The sequence below is a fragment of the Rana temporaria genome, chromosome 4, assembly GCF_905171775.1.
Source record: "Rana temporaria chromosome 4, aRanTem1.1, whole genome shotgun sequence".
In the NCBI taxonomy this organism is placed as follows: domain Eukaryota; kingdom Metazoa; phylum Chordata; class Amphibia; order Anura; family Ranidae; genus Rana; species Rana temporaria.
In genome coordinates, this window is record NC_053492.1 from 61,198,794 (window position 1) to 61,218,906 (window position 20,113).

Sequence of the window (20,113 nt, forward strand, 5' to 3'; positions counted from 1 at the left end):
TGGGTAATAAAGAGCACAGCAAAGAGCACCTGTTGCGGACATTCCTTTACTTCTACCAAATGCAATATGCATCATTCACCCCTAGGAATTCGGGGAGCCATGAGGTAATCATGCCACCCGAAACCAACCAGCAGCTCCTCCGGGGTTAGTGCTACAGTAGGAAATGGATAACGCCCCCATCGTGTGCCATTGTGGAGATTTTCCATATCTCCCTGTCCTATAGAAATAACAGGGAGTGAGAGAATACCTCTGCAGTCAAGGAAACAGTTGTCATTGGAAGGATTGTTCCCATTGGAATATGCTCCCTCTGCTCATGTTTAGGAATTGGTTTCTGGTTAGCTGCTAACACAGGTTTGTGCCAAATCCCCAGGATTTTCAAAATCCACAAGTCACAAAATTTTGACTTCACTACCAGAAATAAGGAACAACTTATGTAGCGCCCCCTCACTTTCAGGATGGGCACTACGCTGACGTTAGTGGGGAATGGGAGACTTACTTTGCTCCCATTCACAATTTACTTAAGTTATGACTTCTGTCATTCCAGAAAAGTCCACTGGGTCAGTCTGTGCTCCAGGTATGCATTACCATCCCTGGCCAGCAGTTGGCACCAGTGGGGTTCTGGCAGAGTGAGTTTTCCTCAGCAGCCAATTAGAGGAGTTTTTCCCTCGTGGGGCATGCTGGGGAAGGGTATATCTGTGACAGGTGTCATGTGTTCTAAAATCTTCGTGAGGTCCCGGTTCCAGGTGCGGCATCCACGTTCAGGCTGGGTTCACACTACTACACTACTTTCATCCTACTTTGCTCTGCTACATTGGTCCTACATTTATCCTACATTGGTCCTACATCCATCCTACTTTCATGAACAGGATACTTTGGTCCGACTTCAATGATATTCAATGGGCCTGAAGTAGGATCAATGTAGGACCAAAAGTAGTACAGGGAGCATTTTCAAAGTCGGACCGACTTGTGTAGGACGCTACAAGACGCTCTCATAGGGAAACATTGAACACAGAGCAAAGTAGGATGAAAGTAGTGTAGTAGTGTGAACCCAGCCTTAGGGTGCGCGCATCCATGGACCCCGCCAGCGTGGCCCACCTGGCCAAAATTGCAGGCTACACCAAACCTCATCCGGAGGTAAAAGGGGACTCCAGTGATCTACTGGATTCCCGGTTCTATTGAGAGGATTCCAGGCTGGGTGCCGCCCGATTTGGGGATCTGGTGACCGGAATGCTGACAGGTACGCTTTGCTGTCACCCGGTGACCTATGCTAAAAATACACTGGGAGGATTTGCTCTGTTCATCCATTTAGCTCACCTAAAGTAATTGGCCTGTGGCAGAGGCCCTAGAGCCAGGTCTGTGAGAGAGGCCTGTTCCTCACAGAAAATCCTAAGAGACGCTTTGGCTGCCAGGCTTGTGAGAGGGGTCTGTCCGGGGGCACTTTACCCACTCCAGCTAAGAGTGGTGACGAGTAATATTTTGGTACTCTATTGAGCAAGGGCTGCTCAACTAATATCCAGGCCTGATACTGCAAGGTTATTCTTTTCTTCATCAACCTGGTCTTCCCACTTATTGTTGATGTTGGCAGTGTTGGCCTGGAAATAAAGCATTGGAAAAAACTTTATTCACTGTCTGGACATTCGCTCACTGTTTTGGCTCACTGCTATCACCCCTAGACACACTGCAAGGTAACTTAATACGCCGATCCCATAACAATCACCGGCTCCTTCGGGGGTAGCGCTACACTTATAATGCAGGGCATAGCTTTGCCCCTGGTCATGGGCCAGAAGAGACAATAATTTGAAATAATGGAAAGCCCAGACCCTTTTCTATAAAAGTAAAGGCTGACAGCAGCTACAGTACATTGGGGGTTATTTACAAAAGGCAAATCCACTTTGCACTACAAGTGCAAACCAGGGCCGTCTTACTGAGCGGGCACCCCTGGGCACAGCCCGTGGGCACCACGTTCACCTTGGGCCCCATTAGAGTCAGACAAATAGCACTAGCAGGTTGAATGTCGTGTCAGTTGGTGTGCTCGAGGGACGCAGAAATTAGTACTGGGAAAGCAGGCTGAGGTACCACCGACTTCAATGAGACAAGTGTAGCTGTCAAATTCTGCCTCTGATTTCAGGGATGGGCGAGCCAATCAGGTGTCCCGCCCCCTTCGTCAGGCAAACTGTCTCCCCACACACAGAGTGCCACCCTGCCCCTCCCTAACCCATCCCACCACAGAGAGGAACCCTGCTCCTCCTCCCTTCTCGGACCATTACCAAGCAGCATCCTGCCGCCCTTTTGACTCCGCCCACCACAGAGCACCACCCTGCCCCTCCCTGACCCCACCCACCACAGAGGGGAATCCTGCTCCTCCTCCTCCCTTCACCCAATATCTCAGAGAGGCACCCTGCCCATCCTGACTCCACCCACCACAGAGCAGTGGTCACCTGGTGACACGCGGGGTCCGGTGATCTCCACCCCAGGTGCTAGCAGCGGTGGACTCGGAGTATGTTGTGAGGGAAAATATCATCACCAAAGTCGGTAGATCGAGAGGGAGCTGCAGAGGGTGAGTGACTACAACTACCAGCCTAACAGGGGGACTACAACTACCAGAATGACATGGGGACTACAACTACCAGCTTGACAGGGGGACTGCAACTACCAACATGACAGGGAGACTACAACTAAAAGCATAACAGGAGGACTACCAACGTGGCAGGTGGACTACAACTATCAGCATGACAGGGGGGACTACAACTACCAGCATGACAGGGGGACTACAACTACAACATGACAGGGGCACTACAACTACGAACATGACAGGGGGACTACCAACATGACAGGGGGACTACCACTACCAGCATAACAGGGGGACTACAACTACCAGCATGACAGGGGGACTACCAACATGACAGGTGGACTAAAACTACCAGAATGACAGGGGGACTACAACTATGACAGGGGGCCTACAACTACCAACATGACAGGGGGACTACAAACATGACAGGGGGGACTACAACTACCAGCATGACAGGGGGACTACCAACATGACAGGTGGACTACAACTACCAACATGACAGGGGGACTAAAACTACCAGCATGACAGGGGGACTACAAACATGACAGGGGACTACCACTACCAGCATAACACGGGGACTACAAACATGACAGGGGGACTACCAACATGACAGGGGCACTACAACTACCAGCATAACAGGTGGACTACAAACATGACAGGTGGACTACAACTACCAGCATGACAGGGGGACTACAACTATGACAGGGGGACTACAACTACCAACATGACAGGTGGACTAAAACTACCAGCATGACAGGGGGAATACAACTACCAGCATGACAGGTGGACTAAAACTACCAGCATGACAGGGGGACTACCAACATGACAGGAGGACTACAACTACCAGCATGACAGGGGGACTACCAACATGACAGGGGGACTACCACTACAAACATGACAGATGGACTACAACTACCAGCATGACAGGGGGACTACAACTACCAGCTTGACAGGGGGACTACAACTACCAGCATGACAGGGAGACTACCAACATGACAGGGGGACTACCACTACCAGTACCAGCATTACAGGGGGACTACCAACATGACAGATGAACTACAACTACCAGCATGACAGGTAGACTACCAACATGACGGGTGGACTACAACTACCAGCATGACAGATGGACTACCAACATGACAGGTGGACTACAACTACCAGCATGACAGGTGGATTACAACTACCAGCTTGACAGGGGGACTACAACTACCAGCAAGACAGGGAGACTACCAACATGACAGGGGGACTACCACTACCAGCATTACAGGGGGACTACCAACATGACAGGGGGACTACAACTACCAGCATGACAGATGGACTACCAACATGACAGGCGGACTAAAACTACCAGCATGACAGGGGGGACTACAACTACCAGAATGACAGGGAGTACTCACTACAAGTACCAGAATGACAGGGGGACTACAACTACCAACATAACAGGTGGACTAAAACTACCAGCATGACAGGGGGAATACCAACATGACAGGGGGACTACCCCTACAAACATGACCGGTGGACTACAACTACCAGAATGACATGGAGTACTCACTACAAGTACCAGAATGACAGGGGGACTACAACTACCAACATGACAGGGGGACTACAACTACCAGAATAACAGGGGGACTACAACTACCAGAATGACAGGGGGACTACAACTACCAGAATGACAGGGGGACTACAACTACCAGCATGACACGTGGCAAGTGACACGCTGTAAATTAGAAATATTGTACTTTCATTCTTGAGAGTAGGTGCGTAAATTGGGGCAACCTTGTAGGGGCCCCATAGCATCACTTTGCCCAGGGGCCCATGATGCTATTAAGATGGCCCTGGTGCAAACTACAAGTGCAAAGTGCACGTGAAATTGCACTGAAAGTGAACTTGGAAGTGTAGTCGCTGTAGATCTGAGGGGTAGATCTGAAATGAGGGGAAGCTCTGCTGATTTTATCATCCAATCATTTGCAAGCTAAAATGCTGTTTTTTATTTTCCTTGAATGTCCCCCTCAGATCTACAGCGAGAGCACTTCCAAGTTCACTTTGCACTTGTAGTGTGCACTTGTACTGCAAAGTGGGTTTGCCTTTCATAAATAACCCCCATTGTCAGTGTGTTGGATCTGTTAGGCTCCTGTCACACTTGTGGCACTGTCTACTGCCCCCCCCCCCCACACTCCAGAGGGCGTTGATAGGAGATTTGCAGGCATTCAGGGGCAACGGTGTGTTTTTGGTTTTGGGGGGGCTTTATTTGTTCCCTGCCCCCACCCCTGACATGTGAAAGGTGTGTTAGGGAGAGCTATCAATCTCATGTAGGAAACTGTATAGCTTTTTTTCTAATGTGGAGAGAAAGGGGGTAGGGTGAGGCCAGTCCACAGGTCTATGTCTGAATGAACACACGGTGCTGCAGCTTGGCTCAGGTACCGCTATAGCAAACTGCCTGCTGTGGGGGCACTCAACAGGTGGGAGGGACCAGGAGCACCGAAGAGGGCCCCGAGAAGAGGAGGATCGGGGCTGCTCTGTGCACAACCAATGCATGGAGCAGGTACCGTAAGTAAAACATGTTTGCTATCTTTAAAAAAAAATTTTTTTTTAGACTTTAGTATAACTTTAAGTCTTTTGTTTTATTATAGCTTGCTTATTAGCCCTACAAATGTCCAGAATTAAAGGAGTTGTAAAGGAGAACATTTTTTTGCTGAAATGACTGGTTACAGGGTATAGAGACATAACAGTTAACTGATTCCTTTTAAAAATGATTAAAAATAGATAAAAAATCAATCATATAATGTGCCTGCAGTTTCAGTTTCGTTTCTGCATGTTTCCTGCTGCTCTGCTGCACAGAGCCAATACAGGGCAGTGATGGTTTGGAAAACGAAACTAATTGGTGTTGAGGGGTTTTAGACACACAGTAATCACACCTCCTTAATTAGTGACCACAGAGAGAACGCTCCCATGACTTTTTTCATCAGGAAACAGACAACCAGGAAGTGTTCAGAACAGAGAAGGATTAGAGCAAAAACTAACAATGAGGACATGAAACCAGGACTGCAGTAAGGTAAAGGAAGCTATTTAGCTTAAAATTATTTTTCCTTTAGTGACCCTTTAAATAATAAGATAACCCCCCAACCCAACCAAAGCCTTCAGTGTGGTTTACAGCATTGTTCACAAACTTTTAAATATTCAGAAACTGAACTAACTCATTATAGCCCTCAGTAAGTCAACCCCAGTGAATCTTCACAGGTCCAGGCTTTAGATACACTTGGCTTTACATTGAAGTACAGTATATACAAAAACAAAATAAAAGATACAAACTCAAAGAAAGAATGTATGATTTGTTTTCTTGTTTTGCTTTTTAATGGGAAAGGTCGAGCTTTTCTTTAACCACTTGCCGACCAGCCGCCGCAGTAATGGTGGCAGAATGGCTCAGCTGGGCGAAACGTTACCTTACGTTGCATTGCCTTTTGGCCACTAGGGGCGTGAATGCCACCACAGGTGCGCACGCACGCCCGCAGCATGCACGAGGAGCCGATCCGAGTGCCCGGCAGGCGCGGCGCCCGCCGGGCACCCACTATCGCTCAAGACAGAGCGAGAACAGTGATCTGTGGGTGTAAACCCACAGATCACGGTTCTCTCAGGGGACAGGAGACTGAACGTTTGCTCATAGCTGTATGAACACCGATCTCTCTCTTGCCCTAGTAACTCCCATCCCCCCTACAGTTAGAACACAGAGAGGGAACACAGTTAACCCCTAGATCTCCCCCTAGTGTTAACCCCTTCCCTGCCAATGACATTTATACATTAATCAGTGCATATTTATAGCACTAATCGCTGTATATTAATGCCAATGGTCCCAAAAATGTGCCAAAAGTGTCTGATGTGTCCGTCATAATGTTGCAGTACTGATAAAAATCGCTGATCGCTGCCATTACTAGTAATAAAAAATCAGGTACGTACATGTGCCTGTCCGTGCCATTCTGCTGACGTATATCTACATGAGGAGGTCGGCAAGTGGTTAAAGACGTGGAAGCTATCCAATTTGCAAAGTGAATGGCTTAGTAATAAAGTGAAGCTGTATCCGCTTAGAACACCTAGGGCCAGATTCAGAAAGATGCAGGCATCTTTCTGCTGGCGTAACGTATCTCCGATACGTTACGCCGCTCTAACTTTGGGCGCAAGTTCTGTATTCAGAAAAAACTTGCGCCCTTAGTTACGGCGGCGTAACGTATGTGTGGCGGCGTAAGCCCGCATAATTCAAATGGGGATGTTGGGGGCATGTTTTATTCAAATTTGAGTTGACCCCGCGTATTTTAAGTTTTTTTTAATGGTGCATGTGCCGTTTGTGAAAAAATCCCAGTGCGCATGCTCGAAAATCCGCCGCAAAATGTCATTGCTTTCGACGTGAACGTAAATTACCTCCAGCCCTATTCGCGAACGACTTACGCAATCGACGTAAAATTTCAAAACTCGGCTCGGGAACGACGGCCATACTTAACATTAGCTACGCCTCATATAGCAGGGGTAACTATACGCCGAAAAAAGCCGAACGTAAACAACGTAAAAAAATGCGCCGACGGGACATACGTTTCTGAATCGCCGTATCTACCTAATTAGCATATTCCTTGCGTAAACATACGGAAGCGCCACCTAGTGGCCAGCCTGTAATTGCAGCCTAAGATACGACGGTGTAAGACACTTACACCTGTCGGATCTTAGAGATATCTATGCGTAACTGATTCTCTGAATCAGGCACATAGATACGACGGCCGGACTCAGAGATACGACGGCGTATCAGGAGATACACCATCGTATCACCTATCTGAATCCGGGACCTAGTCTTAAACAGGGGGGAAAAAATATTTTTGTTTGGCAGTATGATTGAAGGGAACTTAGCTATACTTATTCACTAAGTATGGACAGTCTCTCTTGCTTTAGTAAACCAACCCCAATGAGCACATTGTATGTATTTGATCAGCTAAAAAAATATAAAAAATATATAAAAAATACTACTTTATGTATCAAACATAAATTGTCATGTTCACTCACCGGACCAGGCTGTTGTTGCAATACTTGCATTTAATGTATTGTCACTGTCTACAATATTAGTGAGGGTGCCTTTTGCCCAGGCTGTAGAACTGACTGGACTGTTGGTATTGCAAATTATTGTCAAACTTTTGCCAGCTGATATATCATATGATGACAATGATGGTGTGAAACTGATGATGGCTGTGGGAAACAGAAATAAATGTGTTACATTAATTAAACCCAAGAACAGAAATGTAACATATTGCATCTTGACAGTCCTTGGATATAGTGGCTACATTAGTTTAATTATAAAAAAAAAACTTGTATTGCAGCTGTCGATTAACTGCCCAGTTTCAAATCTGGGGGTAGAGTGCCTCATTTCTGCCAATTACATTTGATCACATTTCCTGGTCCAGTCAACAATACATAGATTCTTGCATTGTTTGAATCTATGTATTGTCACCGGCACCGCTGTCGCCCACTATTCAGATGACCGGCCCCCTGGTCAGCGTCGGCCATCTGAATAACAGCAGTTGGTTGGCTTTGGAAGTGACTATCAGAGCCAGCGGCTCTGATAGGCTTCCCGATTAAAGCCTGTGGGCTGTAATCGGCTTACAAATAGTTAATCAGGGGACGCATAGGGTGTGCGTTCCCTGGTTAACACTGACATGCATCTCAGCCAATCAGGTTCACCGGGTCTGGTTACTGGTAACCTGATTGGCTGAAGCGACATTGAGGGCAGGAGAAGACATCGAGGGACAGTGGAGGGAGGATGGCTGACCTGAGAAAGTTAAGTGCCAGGCGGGGGGGAGGCAATTTAATGGTATTTGAGGGGGAAATCTGGCAGCATTTTACAGGGCAAACTGGCGGTTTTTGAGGGGCAAACTGGCGGCAATTGATGGGCAAAGTGGCGACAATTGATGGCATGGCACAGTGGCGACAATTGATGGCATGGCACAGTGGCGACAATTGATGGGCACAGCGGCTGCGTTTGATGGCATGGCACAGTGGTGACAATTGATGGCATGGCACAGTGGTGACAATTGATGGCACAGTGGCGACAATTGATGGCACAGTGGCGACAATTGATGGCATGGCAAAGTGGTGACAATTGATGGGCACAGTGGCTGCATTTGATGGCACAGTGGCTGCGTTTGATGGGCACAGTGGCGGCAATTGATGAGCACAGTAGCTGCGTTTGATGGGCACAGTGAAGCTGCAATTGTTTTTTTTTTGTTTGTTTGCGCCCCCCAAGAATTTTGAGCACCAGCCGCCACTGTCCTGGTCAACCAAAAGTGGTTGAAATTGACTTATAATTACCACATGTATCGCCTACTTAAATCGACATGCTCTTAACTAAAGTTGGGCAGAGCAAAATTCGGCCCAAACATTGCCTGTTCGCCTACTCTGCGAACACCCAAATTTGCAGGGTGTTAAGCAGGTGTTCACTCTGCCCTGCACAGTGCATTCTGAACCCTGATTGGGAAAAGCTTTGCCCAATCAGGACGCAGTGAATAGCTGGTTGTTAAGGAGCAGGACGGGAAGTCCGCCGCGGCATCCTTAACAACCGATGAATCATTCACTATCAATCAGCTTTTCCACTGACAGCTGAATGAAAAAAAAAACATTGCCGGCAATTAAAAAGTAAAAAAAAAAACGGAGCGGGGGTCCCCCCAGCCCATACCAGGTCCTTTGGTTCTGATGTTGATTTTAAGGGTATCCCCACACCAAATTAAAAAAAAACGCATGTGGCCCAAATTCATACCAGACCCTTATCCAAGCATGCAGTGGGACAGGTCAGGGAAGGGGGCGAGCAAGCGACCCCCCCCCCCGAACTATACCAGGCCCTTTGATTCTGAAGTGGATTTTAAGGTGAACCCCACGCCAAAATGTAACCAGACCCTTATCCAATCATGCAGCCTGACAGGCCAGGAAAAGGGGTGAGCCCCCCCTCCTCCTGAACCATACCAGGCCACATGCCCTCAACATTAGGGGTGCTCCCCCAGCCCCAAAGAACCTTGTCCCCATGTTTAAGAAGGGCCCCCCCCCCCCCAAGTGAATGAGTATGGGGTATATGGTACCCTTCCTATTTACCAATTTACAGAGACAGTATTTGACAATTCTTTTATTAAAAAACTAAAAAAAAACGGTATCACCTGATGTATATCCATCGTCAATCATAACGCTGATGCCACAACCAGACCCAAAAAAGAAAACAAAAACTGCTCCGTCGTCAACTAAGGCACACGACTGAATACCTGGCTTGCCGTCTGACAGTTCTTATATTGGTGAGGGGCAGAGCCCCCTGGCAACATCACTTGGTGACACCACCCCCCTTGTGACAACACAGAGGGTCGGTGACATCACAAGGGGGTGATGCCACCAGGTGATGTCGCCAGTTGGGCCCGCCCTTACCTACAGAAGAACTATCAAACGGCAAACCAGGCAGTTAGCGGTTCGCTTTAGTTGATGGGGGAGCAATCTTTTTTCTCTTTTTCAGGTGTGGTGGGCATTATGATCAATGATGGATTTACATTGGGGGAAACAGGTTTTTTTTTTTTTTTTTAATCAAGGAGTTGTCAAAATCTGTCTGTGTTTTTATTACTTTTTGACACTTTTTTGGTGAATGGGTAGGGATACTATGTACCCCATACTCCTTCACATAGGAGGGGGTGGGATCTTCCAGATTTAATTAAGTCCTCTGCCCGCAGACCTCCACAACCACAGCCCAGAGTTGTGGGGATGAGGCCCTTGTCCCCATCAACACCCCAAAGAACCCACCCACCCCCCATGTTGAAGGTATGTCCCTGGTATGGTTGGGGGTGGCTACCTCGGATAAGAGTCTGGTATAGATTTTGGGGGGACCCCACACCTTTTGTTTTAATTTTGGCATTTAACATAAAACATGTACTGTACCACCCTAAAAGCTTGTCCTGAAATTTGTAATGCTTGTGCAAATAAATAAGTATCATGAACAGCACTCAACCGTTTTTGTTAAAAGTGCACTAATATAGCTAGAATCACCTCAAGGGGATGGAGGTGAATATGGCTACCGGGGATGGAGGTAGATTAGTCTGCAGGGGATAGAGGATGATTGGACTGAAGGGAGTGGGGATTGATTTGATTTCAGGCGATGGAAGTAAATTTGGAAGCAGGGAATGGAGGTGAATTTGTCTGCAGTAGATAAAGGTAGACTTGGCGAAAGGGGATGGAGGTCCATTTGGATGCAGGGAATGAAGGCCAATTTGTCTGCAGGGAATGGAGGCCAATGTGTCTGCAGGGAATGGAGGCCAATGTGTCTGCAGGGAATGGAGGCCAATGTGTCTGCAGGGAATGGAGGCCAATGTGTCTGCAGGGAATGGAGGCCAATGTGTCTGCAGGGAATGGAGGCCAATTTGTCTGCAGAGAATGGAGGCCAATTTGTCTGCAGGGAATGGAGGCCAATTTGTCTGCAGGGAATGGATGTAGATTAGGCTGCAGGAGTTGGATGTAGATTAGGCTTCAGGAGATAGAAGTTTATTAGGCTGCAGGAGATGGAAGTAGATTTGACTGCAAGGGGATGGGGATTAATTTGTTTTCAGGGGATAGAAGTAAACTTGGATGCAGTGGATGGATCCTGGTTTGTTTTTTAGGGGATGGAGGTCAATCTGGCTGCAGGGACTAAAGGCAATTTTGGCTGCAGGGAGTGAAGTCAATTTTGGCTGCAAGGAATGGTGGCTGATTTGGCTGCATGGAATGAATGTAGATTTGGCTGCAGGAGATGGAAGTAGATTTGACTGCAAGGGGATGGGGGATTCATTTGGTGTCAGGGGATATAAGTAAATTTGGGTGCAGTGGATGGAGACTGCTAAAAGCCTAAGTCGACTTCTCCCACCCCCTTCCAAAGCCCAGCACTTCAGTGAGGGAGGAGGGGGCAGAGCAGAGAGCGGTGAATGACAGTCAGCAGCTATCTGCTCGGGGAGCTGTGGGAACCGAGTGATCTGTGGTGTTAGATTGCTCGGTTTTCAACATTAGAGCAGTCGGGGGACAGATGCAGCATTGGACCGATGCTGCATCCATCTAGGTAAGTATGAAACTGCAAAAAAAAACAAATCCATACTTCTCTTTTAAAAAAGCTGACATGGCAAACGCATGGGTTTGTTTATCAACAAATGTTAGAAATGGTGTTTCTCGTTTCCTCAATATCTAACCTCAAGTTTCCAATAGAGCTGCATGATTAATCGTTAAAGAATCAAAACTATAGCGATTCTACCCCACTCCCGAGCTTAAAAAATATTTTCCCCAATTCTATGTAACAAGTGCAGAGAGTTCTCTGCTCACTTCTGACAGCTGACAAAAAAAAATAAAAAATCCAGGCAGCCACAAGTTTATATCAACATCAGAGATAACTATAAACAAAGTAACATTTCGTTCTTTGATCAAAGGGAAGAACTTCCGTCTGTAGATGAGGTCAGTTTAACCACTTAAAGACTAAAAAGTTTTCTGACACTTGTTTCCAAATTCAAAAAGGATTTTTTGCTAGAAAATTACTTAGAACCCCCCAAACATTATATATATTTATTTAGCAGAGACCCTAGAGAATAAAATGATGGTTGTTGCAATATTTTATGTCACACTGTATTTGCGCAGCAGTCTTTCAAATGTATTTTTTTGGGAAAAAATACACTTTACTGTTTAGTTTTTTTTTTAAATTCATTAAAGTTAGCCCAATTTTTTTTATTGTATAATGTGAAAGATGATGTTATGCAGGGAGAATCGTGATCTTTATTCTAAGCAAAAAAATTGTGATTCTCGTTTTAGCCAGAATCGTGCAGCTCTAGTTTAAATTAACGTGGGATGTTTTTTGACGGCAGAATGGGTTCACATTTTTTAAAAAGAGCTTTAAGAAACCTAGGCTCCATCTTAAAAAAACATATTAATCATGCCTTCTTTACTGAATGGCAAAATGCTAGCAAAATGTCCAGGTTTTCCCCAAAATGTTAGTAAAGCAAAAATTTTTAGTTTCACTCCTTCCTAGCGATGACAATGTATTTTTGGGGGGGGGGGTGGCAGTGGAGCGGAGGGAAGGTCCAGGAACTATAAGCTCTTCCTCTGTGTACATTTATAGAAATACAAAATGTCATACCTCTTTGTATGTAGTTCACCTTTATTGTATTTGAAAGGGTTGCGCCTTCATTTCGGGTAAAATTACAGTTGCAATTGACAGCAAGGGAGGGACAAAAGCTAATGCTGGGGATCAGAGTGTATATGCTGCAATTTCCATCGCTTGTCTTGGTCCCTGCAATTTGTGTTGAGAACAGAATTATATCATGTTTATATCTAAGTTACATTTTATTACACACTTTTCATAAAAAGACATCCAGAAGAAATCCATTTACAGGGAAATTTACAACAAACGTTGGTGTAAAGCCAACAGCAGCAGCAGCACTATGGTATTTCCCTGTCCAAAAACCTGTCTGTAAGAAAGCAGTTGATGGGTGCGCCCAAAACAATGGGGGTTATTTACTAAAGGAAAATCCACTTTGCACTTCAAGTGCACTGCAAGTGCACTTGGAAGTGCAGTCGCTGTAGATCTGAGGGGGACATGCAAGGAAAATGAAAAACAGCATTTTAGCTTGCACATGATTGGATAATAAAATCAGCGGAGCTTCCCCTTTTTTTAATCTACCCCTCAGATTAACAGCGACTGTACTTCCAAGCGCACTTTCAGTGCAATTTCAAGTGCACTTGCAGTGCAAAGTGGATTTGCCTTTCGTAAATAACCCCCAATATCTATATAGTATAGTGGATCCCACCAGACTTAGTTACTGGCTGCCTTTTTTAAGCTAATAGAACTGTAGCAGATCTACAACAGCGACAGAACATGAAGCCCAAGATGGAAGCCTCATAACTCCTACTGGAAAATGTACAATGACAGTAAGCCCTCATTCACTCCGGGCCGATTTGACATGTCAAATCGCATGCCAAATTGGAGCCTATCGCCGACAAAAGCAATGTCCGAATCGGTAGTTCCTGCACTACTTTTGGCGACTTTGGCTAAACCCGCATTCAGTGTGAACCTAGGCAAAAAATGGAACATCCAGATGCAGACTCAGCTTCTCATGCTGCCCTCTCCCATGGTGACCTCCATTGGACTCACTCACCCAGACCCAACGGACGGAAAGGAGGTGGAGTTGGATTCCTTCTATCCCCACAAAGCACATTCCATGTCCTTCCTATCCCTCCCTCTCTATCCCTCTCTTCTTTCGAGATGCACTGTATTTGTCTGTCCCCACTTCCATACTTGGTGTTTGCTCAGTCCTTTCATCTGAGCTGGTGCATGGGCTTTTTTACACTTCTTAATAATATTATACATTCATTATATACCACTGATCTCAATCCACAGAAGTGTTGGCCCACTGTCTTCCACATTCACACATTGGGGAATCCACAGTGCTCCCTATTTGTCCACGTGTCTCTACCTCAGCTCCTATGCCAGACAATTTTAACGGCTATAGTCCTGTGCTCACATCTATACAGTTGATGTGAGTATTTATAGGGTTATTTATCTTGTTCTGTATATTTATATTATTCTAATTACAAAATTATACCATATGGTTATGTCTCTTTATAGATCACCATTGCAATCGCCCGTGAAGAGTTGGTATATCCCAATGAAACGCGTTGGGAATACATAGATGCATGATGTTCATACAGATGATTTTATTTTTATACTGTTTTACTCCTAGATTCTCATTATACCATCAAGCCCCTCCAGTGGTTCATGTTGTGCAGCACTTGTCCTTACTCCACGATATGCCAAGTACCATGGTGTTATTATGCATATATAATTTGTAGCATGTTTATGCGATTTTGTGGATGCAATTTTTGTCATTCAGTATGCTTTATATTATATCACAAGGCATAATAAAATGCTCTTTGCTAAGACTGCTCTTTGTTATACATCTCTCATTCCAAGTCCCGAAGTAACTCCCCCCTTTTGTGTTGGAACCTAATTAACCACTTAAGCCCCGGACCATTTTGTTGCTAAATGCCCAGGCCAGGTTTTGCGATTCGGCACTGCGTCGCTTTAACAGACAATTGCGCGGTCGTGCGACGTGGCTCCCAAACAAAATTGGCGTCCTTTTTTCCCCACAAATAAAATTTATTTTGGTGGTATTTGATCACCTCTGTGGTTTTTATTTTTTGCGCTATAAACAAAAATAGAGCGACAATTTTGAAAAAAATTCAATATTTTTTACTTTTTGCTGTAATAAATATCCCCCAAAAACATATATATATATATATATATATATATATATAAAAAAAATCCTCAGTTTAGGCCGATACGTATTCTTCTACCTATTTTTGGTAAAAAAAATCGCAATAAGTGTTTATCGATTGGTTTGCGCAAAATTTATAGCGTTTACAAAATAGGGGATAGTTTTATTGCATTTTTATAAAAAAAAATTTTTTTTACTACTATTGGCGGCGATCAGCGATTTTTTTCGTGACTGCGACATTATGGCGGACACTTCGGACAATTTTGACACATTTTTGGGACCATTGTCATTTTCACAGCAAAAAATGCATTTGAATTGCATTGTTTATTGTGAAAATGACAGTTGCAGTTTGGGAGTTAAGGGGGGTGTGGCTGTAGGACTGACATCATCGATCGAGTCTCGCTATAAAAGGGATTACTCGATCGATGCAGCCGCCACAGTGAAGCATGGGGAAGCCGTGTTTACATACGGCTCTCCCCGTTCTTCAGCTCCGGGGAGCGATCGCGACGGAGCGGCTATAAACGAATAGCCGCGCCGTCATCCCGGATCGCTCCCCGAGGTAAGCCGCCCCCCCCACGCCCATCTGCCTGTCCGTGCCATTTTGCGGACGTAAATAGTCGTGCGGCGGGCGTTAAGTGGTTAAGCAATACTGTATACCTTATATGCTTATGATGATTGACCTCATTTAAATTCCCGCTGACCAAACGCTCTTTTTTCTGTTCAAATTTGGGATGGAGGCCATTTACCTATGGTGCCTTGGACCACATCATTTTTTCTCGCTGTATTTGTCTGTTCTCCCATTTCTCTGAGGATTGCAGCAATTTATCGGCCTCCTGTACTGGTATCGCACTTTTTTGATGTCTTTGCTGCCTGGCTACCCTACTTTCTCTCCTCTGAAATACCCACTATAATTCTTGGTGACTTCAACATTCCTGTCAATGTTAACAGCCCAACTACAGCTCAACTTCTCAACGTAACCTCCTCTTTTGACCTAACCCAATTGACACATACAGTACTTCCACTCACTCCAATGGTAATACCCTTGACCTTGTATTCTCCCATCTGTGCAATCCTGGCAACCTCACCAACACCCCCTTTCCTCTCACTGATCACAACCTCATCTGTTTTACTGTATCATTGCCTTCAACCACCCATCCCTCCAAGCAGCAAACAATTACTTGCAGGAACCTTCACCACTTTAACCCTTCTCTTCTTTATTCTGCTACTGACCACCTACCGTATATGGCATAATCTCTCCCCTGTCCTGTCCTGACCTGGCCACCTCTGTCTACAACAGTTCACTCTCATCATCACTAGATGCACTTGCTCCTCTAACCACATGCAGAATCAGGCCTCACCAATACAACCCTGGAAAACTGACAACACTAGAAATCTCAGGAGACATTGCCGTGCTCTTGAACGACTGTGGCATAAAACAAAATGCCTGCAAGACTTCACCCTATATAAATCTGCCCTTCTAAAATACAATTCCTGCCTCCATGCTGCCAAACAAACCTACTTTGTCTCTCTTATTTATACCTTGTCATCCAGTCCCCATAGGCTGTTCTTAACCTTTAACTCTCTGCTTCTTCCCCCACCCCTCTACCCACGAATTTACTGCCCAAGAGATTGCCAGTCACTTCAACGGAAATATTGATGCAATTCGTGAGGACACCTCCACCACATCTTCCCCACCCAACATACCTTGCCTAACAGCACATTCAACACTCTCCTCTTGAATTGACTACTACTAAAAAGGTTACAAAACTTTTCTCAGGTGCCCACCTAACCAATTGTCCCTTGGATCCTGTTCCTTCAAAACTACTATGGCCACCCTCTTCTTCTATCCTATGCTCCCTTGCTCACATCTTCAATTTCTCCCTCTCTAGTGGCACCTTTCCCTCCCCTCTAAAACATGCGCAGATCACTCCCATACTTAAAAAGCCCTCACTGGACCCCACCAACCTGAACAACTTAAGACCCCATTCACCTCTAAACTTCTAGAACGCTTAGTCTACAACCGTCTTAGTTCCTACCTCAGTGACAATAACCTTCTTGACCCCTTACAGTCTGGCTTTCGCTCGCAGCACTTCACAGAAACTGCCTTAAAAAAACTCACTAACGATTTACTAACTGCTAAAACCAACAGCCAGTGCTCCATACTCCTACTACTTGACCTTTCTGCAGCCTTTGGTACTGTTGACCAACTGCTCCTTCTCAATAAACTCCATTTCCTTGGCCTCCAAGATTTTACTCTATCCTGGTTCTCTGCCTATCTATCACAGCGCTCCTTCAGTGTTACCTACAACTCTGTCTCCTCCTCTCCATTGCCCCTTTCTGTGGGGGTCCCCAAGGCTCTGTTCTCGGACCCCTTCTCTTCTCTATCTACACCTCCTCCCTTGGTCACTTGATAACTACACATGGCTTCCAATACCACTTATACGCCGAAGACATCCAAATCTATCTATCTACTCCTCACCTCACTCCTTCAGTCTCCTCTCGCATTAATTACTTACTAAATGACATATTAGCATGAATGCCACACCACTTACTTAACCACATAAGGACCAAGCCTCTTTCTGAGATTTGGTGTTTACAAGTTAAAAAATAGGATTTTTGTACTCACCGTAAAATCCTTTTCTCTGAAGTCCATGCAGACATATTAATGGTTAAAACGTGTAATCTTTAGCAAAGCTGAAACAGCCCTGCCCAGGGGGTGGTCCATTTTGGTCATAACCCCTCTCACTGCACTGAGCAGCTCAGTTCATCAAAAAGCAGTACAAACTTAAAAACTTGCTGTGTCCGTCCATGGACTTGCTGTGTCCGTCCATGGACTTCAGAGAAAAGGATTTTACGGTGAGTACAAAAATCCTATTTTCACTTTCGTCCATGGACGGACACAGCTTCCTTATACTCTTGACTGTAGGGAGATCCGCAAGCATTGTCATAAAACGAGGGGTGGGAACAGCAATCAAAAACAAACTTCACCCCAACATACCAGAGCTCCTCAATGGAGGAGATGCAACCTTAAACTGCCACCTGCAAAACTTTGCGGCCAAAGAAAGCATCCAAAGACGCACTTACATCAACCTTGTAAAACTTAGTGAAAGTGTGAACGGACGACCAGGTCGCCGCCTTGCACGCCTCTGAGACAGACGCTTGGTGTCGGAAAGCCCAGGAAGCACCAATTGCCCTAGTCGAATGCACCGTGACAGGAAAAGGAGGCGCCTGCCCTTTCAGGGCGTAAGCCTGATTCCCAATCTGTCTGATCCACCGAGAAATGGTGGCCGACGAGACCGCCAGGTCATTTTTTGGACCAGACACCGATACAAACAGTGAGTCTGACCTCCGAAACGGAGCCGTAGCAGACAGATACACTCGCAGAGCACTTACCACGTCTAAGGAATGTAATGCAGCCTCCTTGGGGTGCGACGGCGGGGGACACAAGGATAGAAGTACGATGTCCTCATTAGTGTTGAGCGGAATACGCCATATTCGATTTCGCGATATATCACGAATATATAGCCGAATATTCCTGAAATATTCGCTAAAATCGAATATTCGTGATATTTTATCAAAAAAAAATGTTTGCAAAATTTCGCTAATGCGAAACTGATTGTGAAATTTCGCTAATGCGAATGCGAAATTGATTGCGAAATTTTGAAACATTCAATTTCACCTGCCCTTTGGAAAAAGTGTGGTTTTACGTAATGGACCCTGCAACTAACAAGGTATTAATAAAATAAATACATTATTATATAGATTTGAGGGTTTACTTTGACCAATTTGTATATTGATTAGTTTAATAAATATTGAATAACCATAGATTTGGAAAATACAAGTAAACCGTTTACGTTGACATCTCTTAAATGTCTTTATGTTAAACAGTTATTATTCTCATTAAAGAGGTGAAATGCAAATGATGATGACACGGGACAAAAGATGGAAAATTCTTTGAAGATGTGATACACTGGAAAAACGCACAGAAACACTCCACTCTCTCCTATGACAACTGTGGTAGGAGAACTCTGATTGGCTCTGATGCAAAAGAAGGGCGGAGAAAGTATTCGCGAATATTCGGAAATTGAATATTCGTGATTGCGAATATTCGGCAACATAAAAGGATCGCCTCAGCTTAGCTACTCGGCCCAGGGTCTCTAATACCAGCAATGCTTTTAGACGTTGATGGAGATCACTAGGATGTGATCTGTTTTAAAAAAAAAATTGAAAAAATACGAATATTCGGAATAGCGAATATTGGCCGCGAAATTCGAGTTATTCGCGAATATTCGAATATGCCATATTCGTAACGAATATTCGCAATGCGAATATTCGTGAGCAACACTAGTCCTCATTCAGATGAAAGGCCAAAACCACCTTCAGAAGAAATGAAGGCTGTGGACATAGCACCGCCTTATTTCTAAGGAGTACCAAGTAGGGGGACAAGATAAGGCCACCAACTCAGAGACACGTCCGACAGATGCAATGGCCACTAGAAAGGCAACTTTCTGGGAGAGTGTCAAGAGAGGAATCTCTCTGATGTTCTCAAAGGGAGGTTTCTGAAGCACAGAGCACCAGATTCAAATCCCATGGAGGTAGTGGTGGTCGAACCAGAGGAGCCACATGTCGAACCCCTTTAAAAAAAGTACTCACCAGTGAGTGGGACGCCAAGGGTCGTTGAAAGAAAACAGCCAAGGCTGAAATCTGCCCCTTAATGGTGCCTAGGGCAAGTTTCTGATCCACTCCATGCTGTAGAAACAGCAGGATCCTAGAAACTAAATATGTGCGTGGATGCCACCTAATCTCTTCACACATAGAGATGTAGGCCTTCCACGTGCGATGGTAAATCTTCCGAGAAGATGACTTCAGTGCCCACAGCATGGTGGAGATTACCAAATCCGATAGGCCTCGTTCCCTCAGCATCTGGCTTTCAACTGCCATGCCGTTAAAGCCAGCGACTGTAAAGCATGGTGAAGAATGGGACATTGAGACAGAAGGTCCTCTCGCAACGGCAGTCACCAGGGAGCATCCGCTACTAGTTTTACCAGATCGGCGTACCAGGGACGCCAAGGCCAATCTGGGGCAATTAGGATCATCGGAAACCCCTCAGACTCTGCTCTGTGGAGCAGACGAGGAAGCAGTTTCAGTGGGGGAAAGGCATATATCAGCCGACACTGTTCCCATGGGGCCACCAACGCGTCTGTCGCGTCCGCCCAAGGATCTTTTGACCTGGCCACGAACCTCAACACCTTTCAATTGAGTC

General features: G+C 45.5%; 1 protein-coding gene across 1 annotated transcript in view; it reads right to left on the reverse strand.

Annotated features, from left to right (window-relative positions):
- The window catches only part of LOC120936253 (adhesion G protein-coupled receptor F4-like), a 330,798-nt gene that overhangs the window by 178,527 nt on the left and 132,158 nt on the right, over positions 1 to 20,113 (reverse strand). The window contains exons 7-8 of the mRNA XM_040348471.1: positions 12,714 to 12,866; positions 7,610 to 7,789 (exon numbers count right to left, since the gene is read on the reverse strand). Coding sequence (XP_040204405.1) covers positions 7,610 to 7,789; positions 12,714 to 12,866 — 333 coding nt within the window. The remainder of the gene's footprint in view (positions 1 to 7,609; positions 7,790 to 12,713; positions 12,867 to 20,113) is intronic.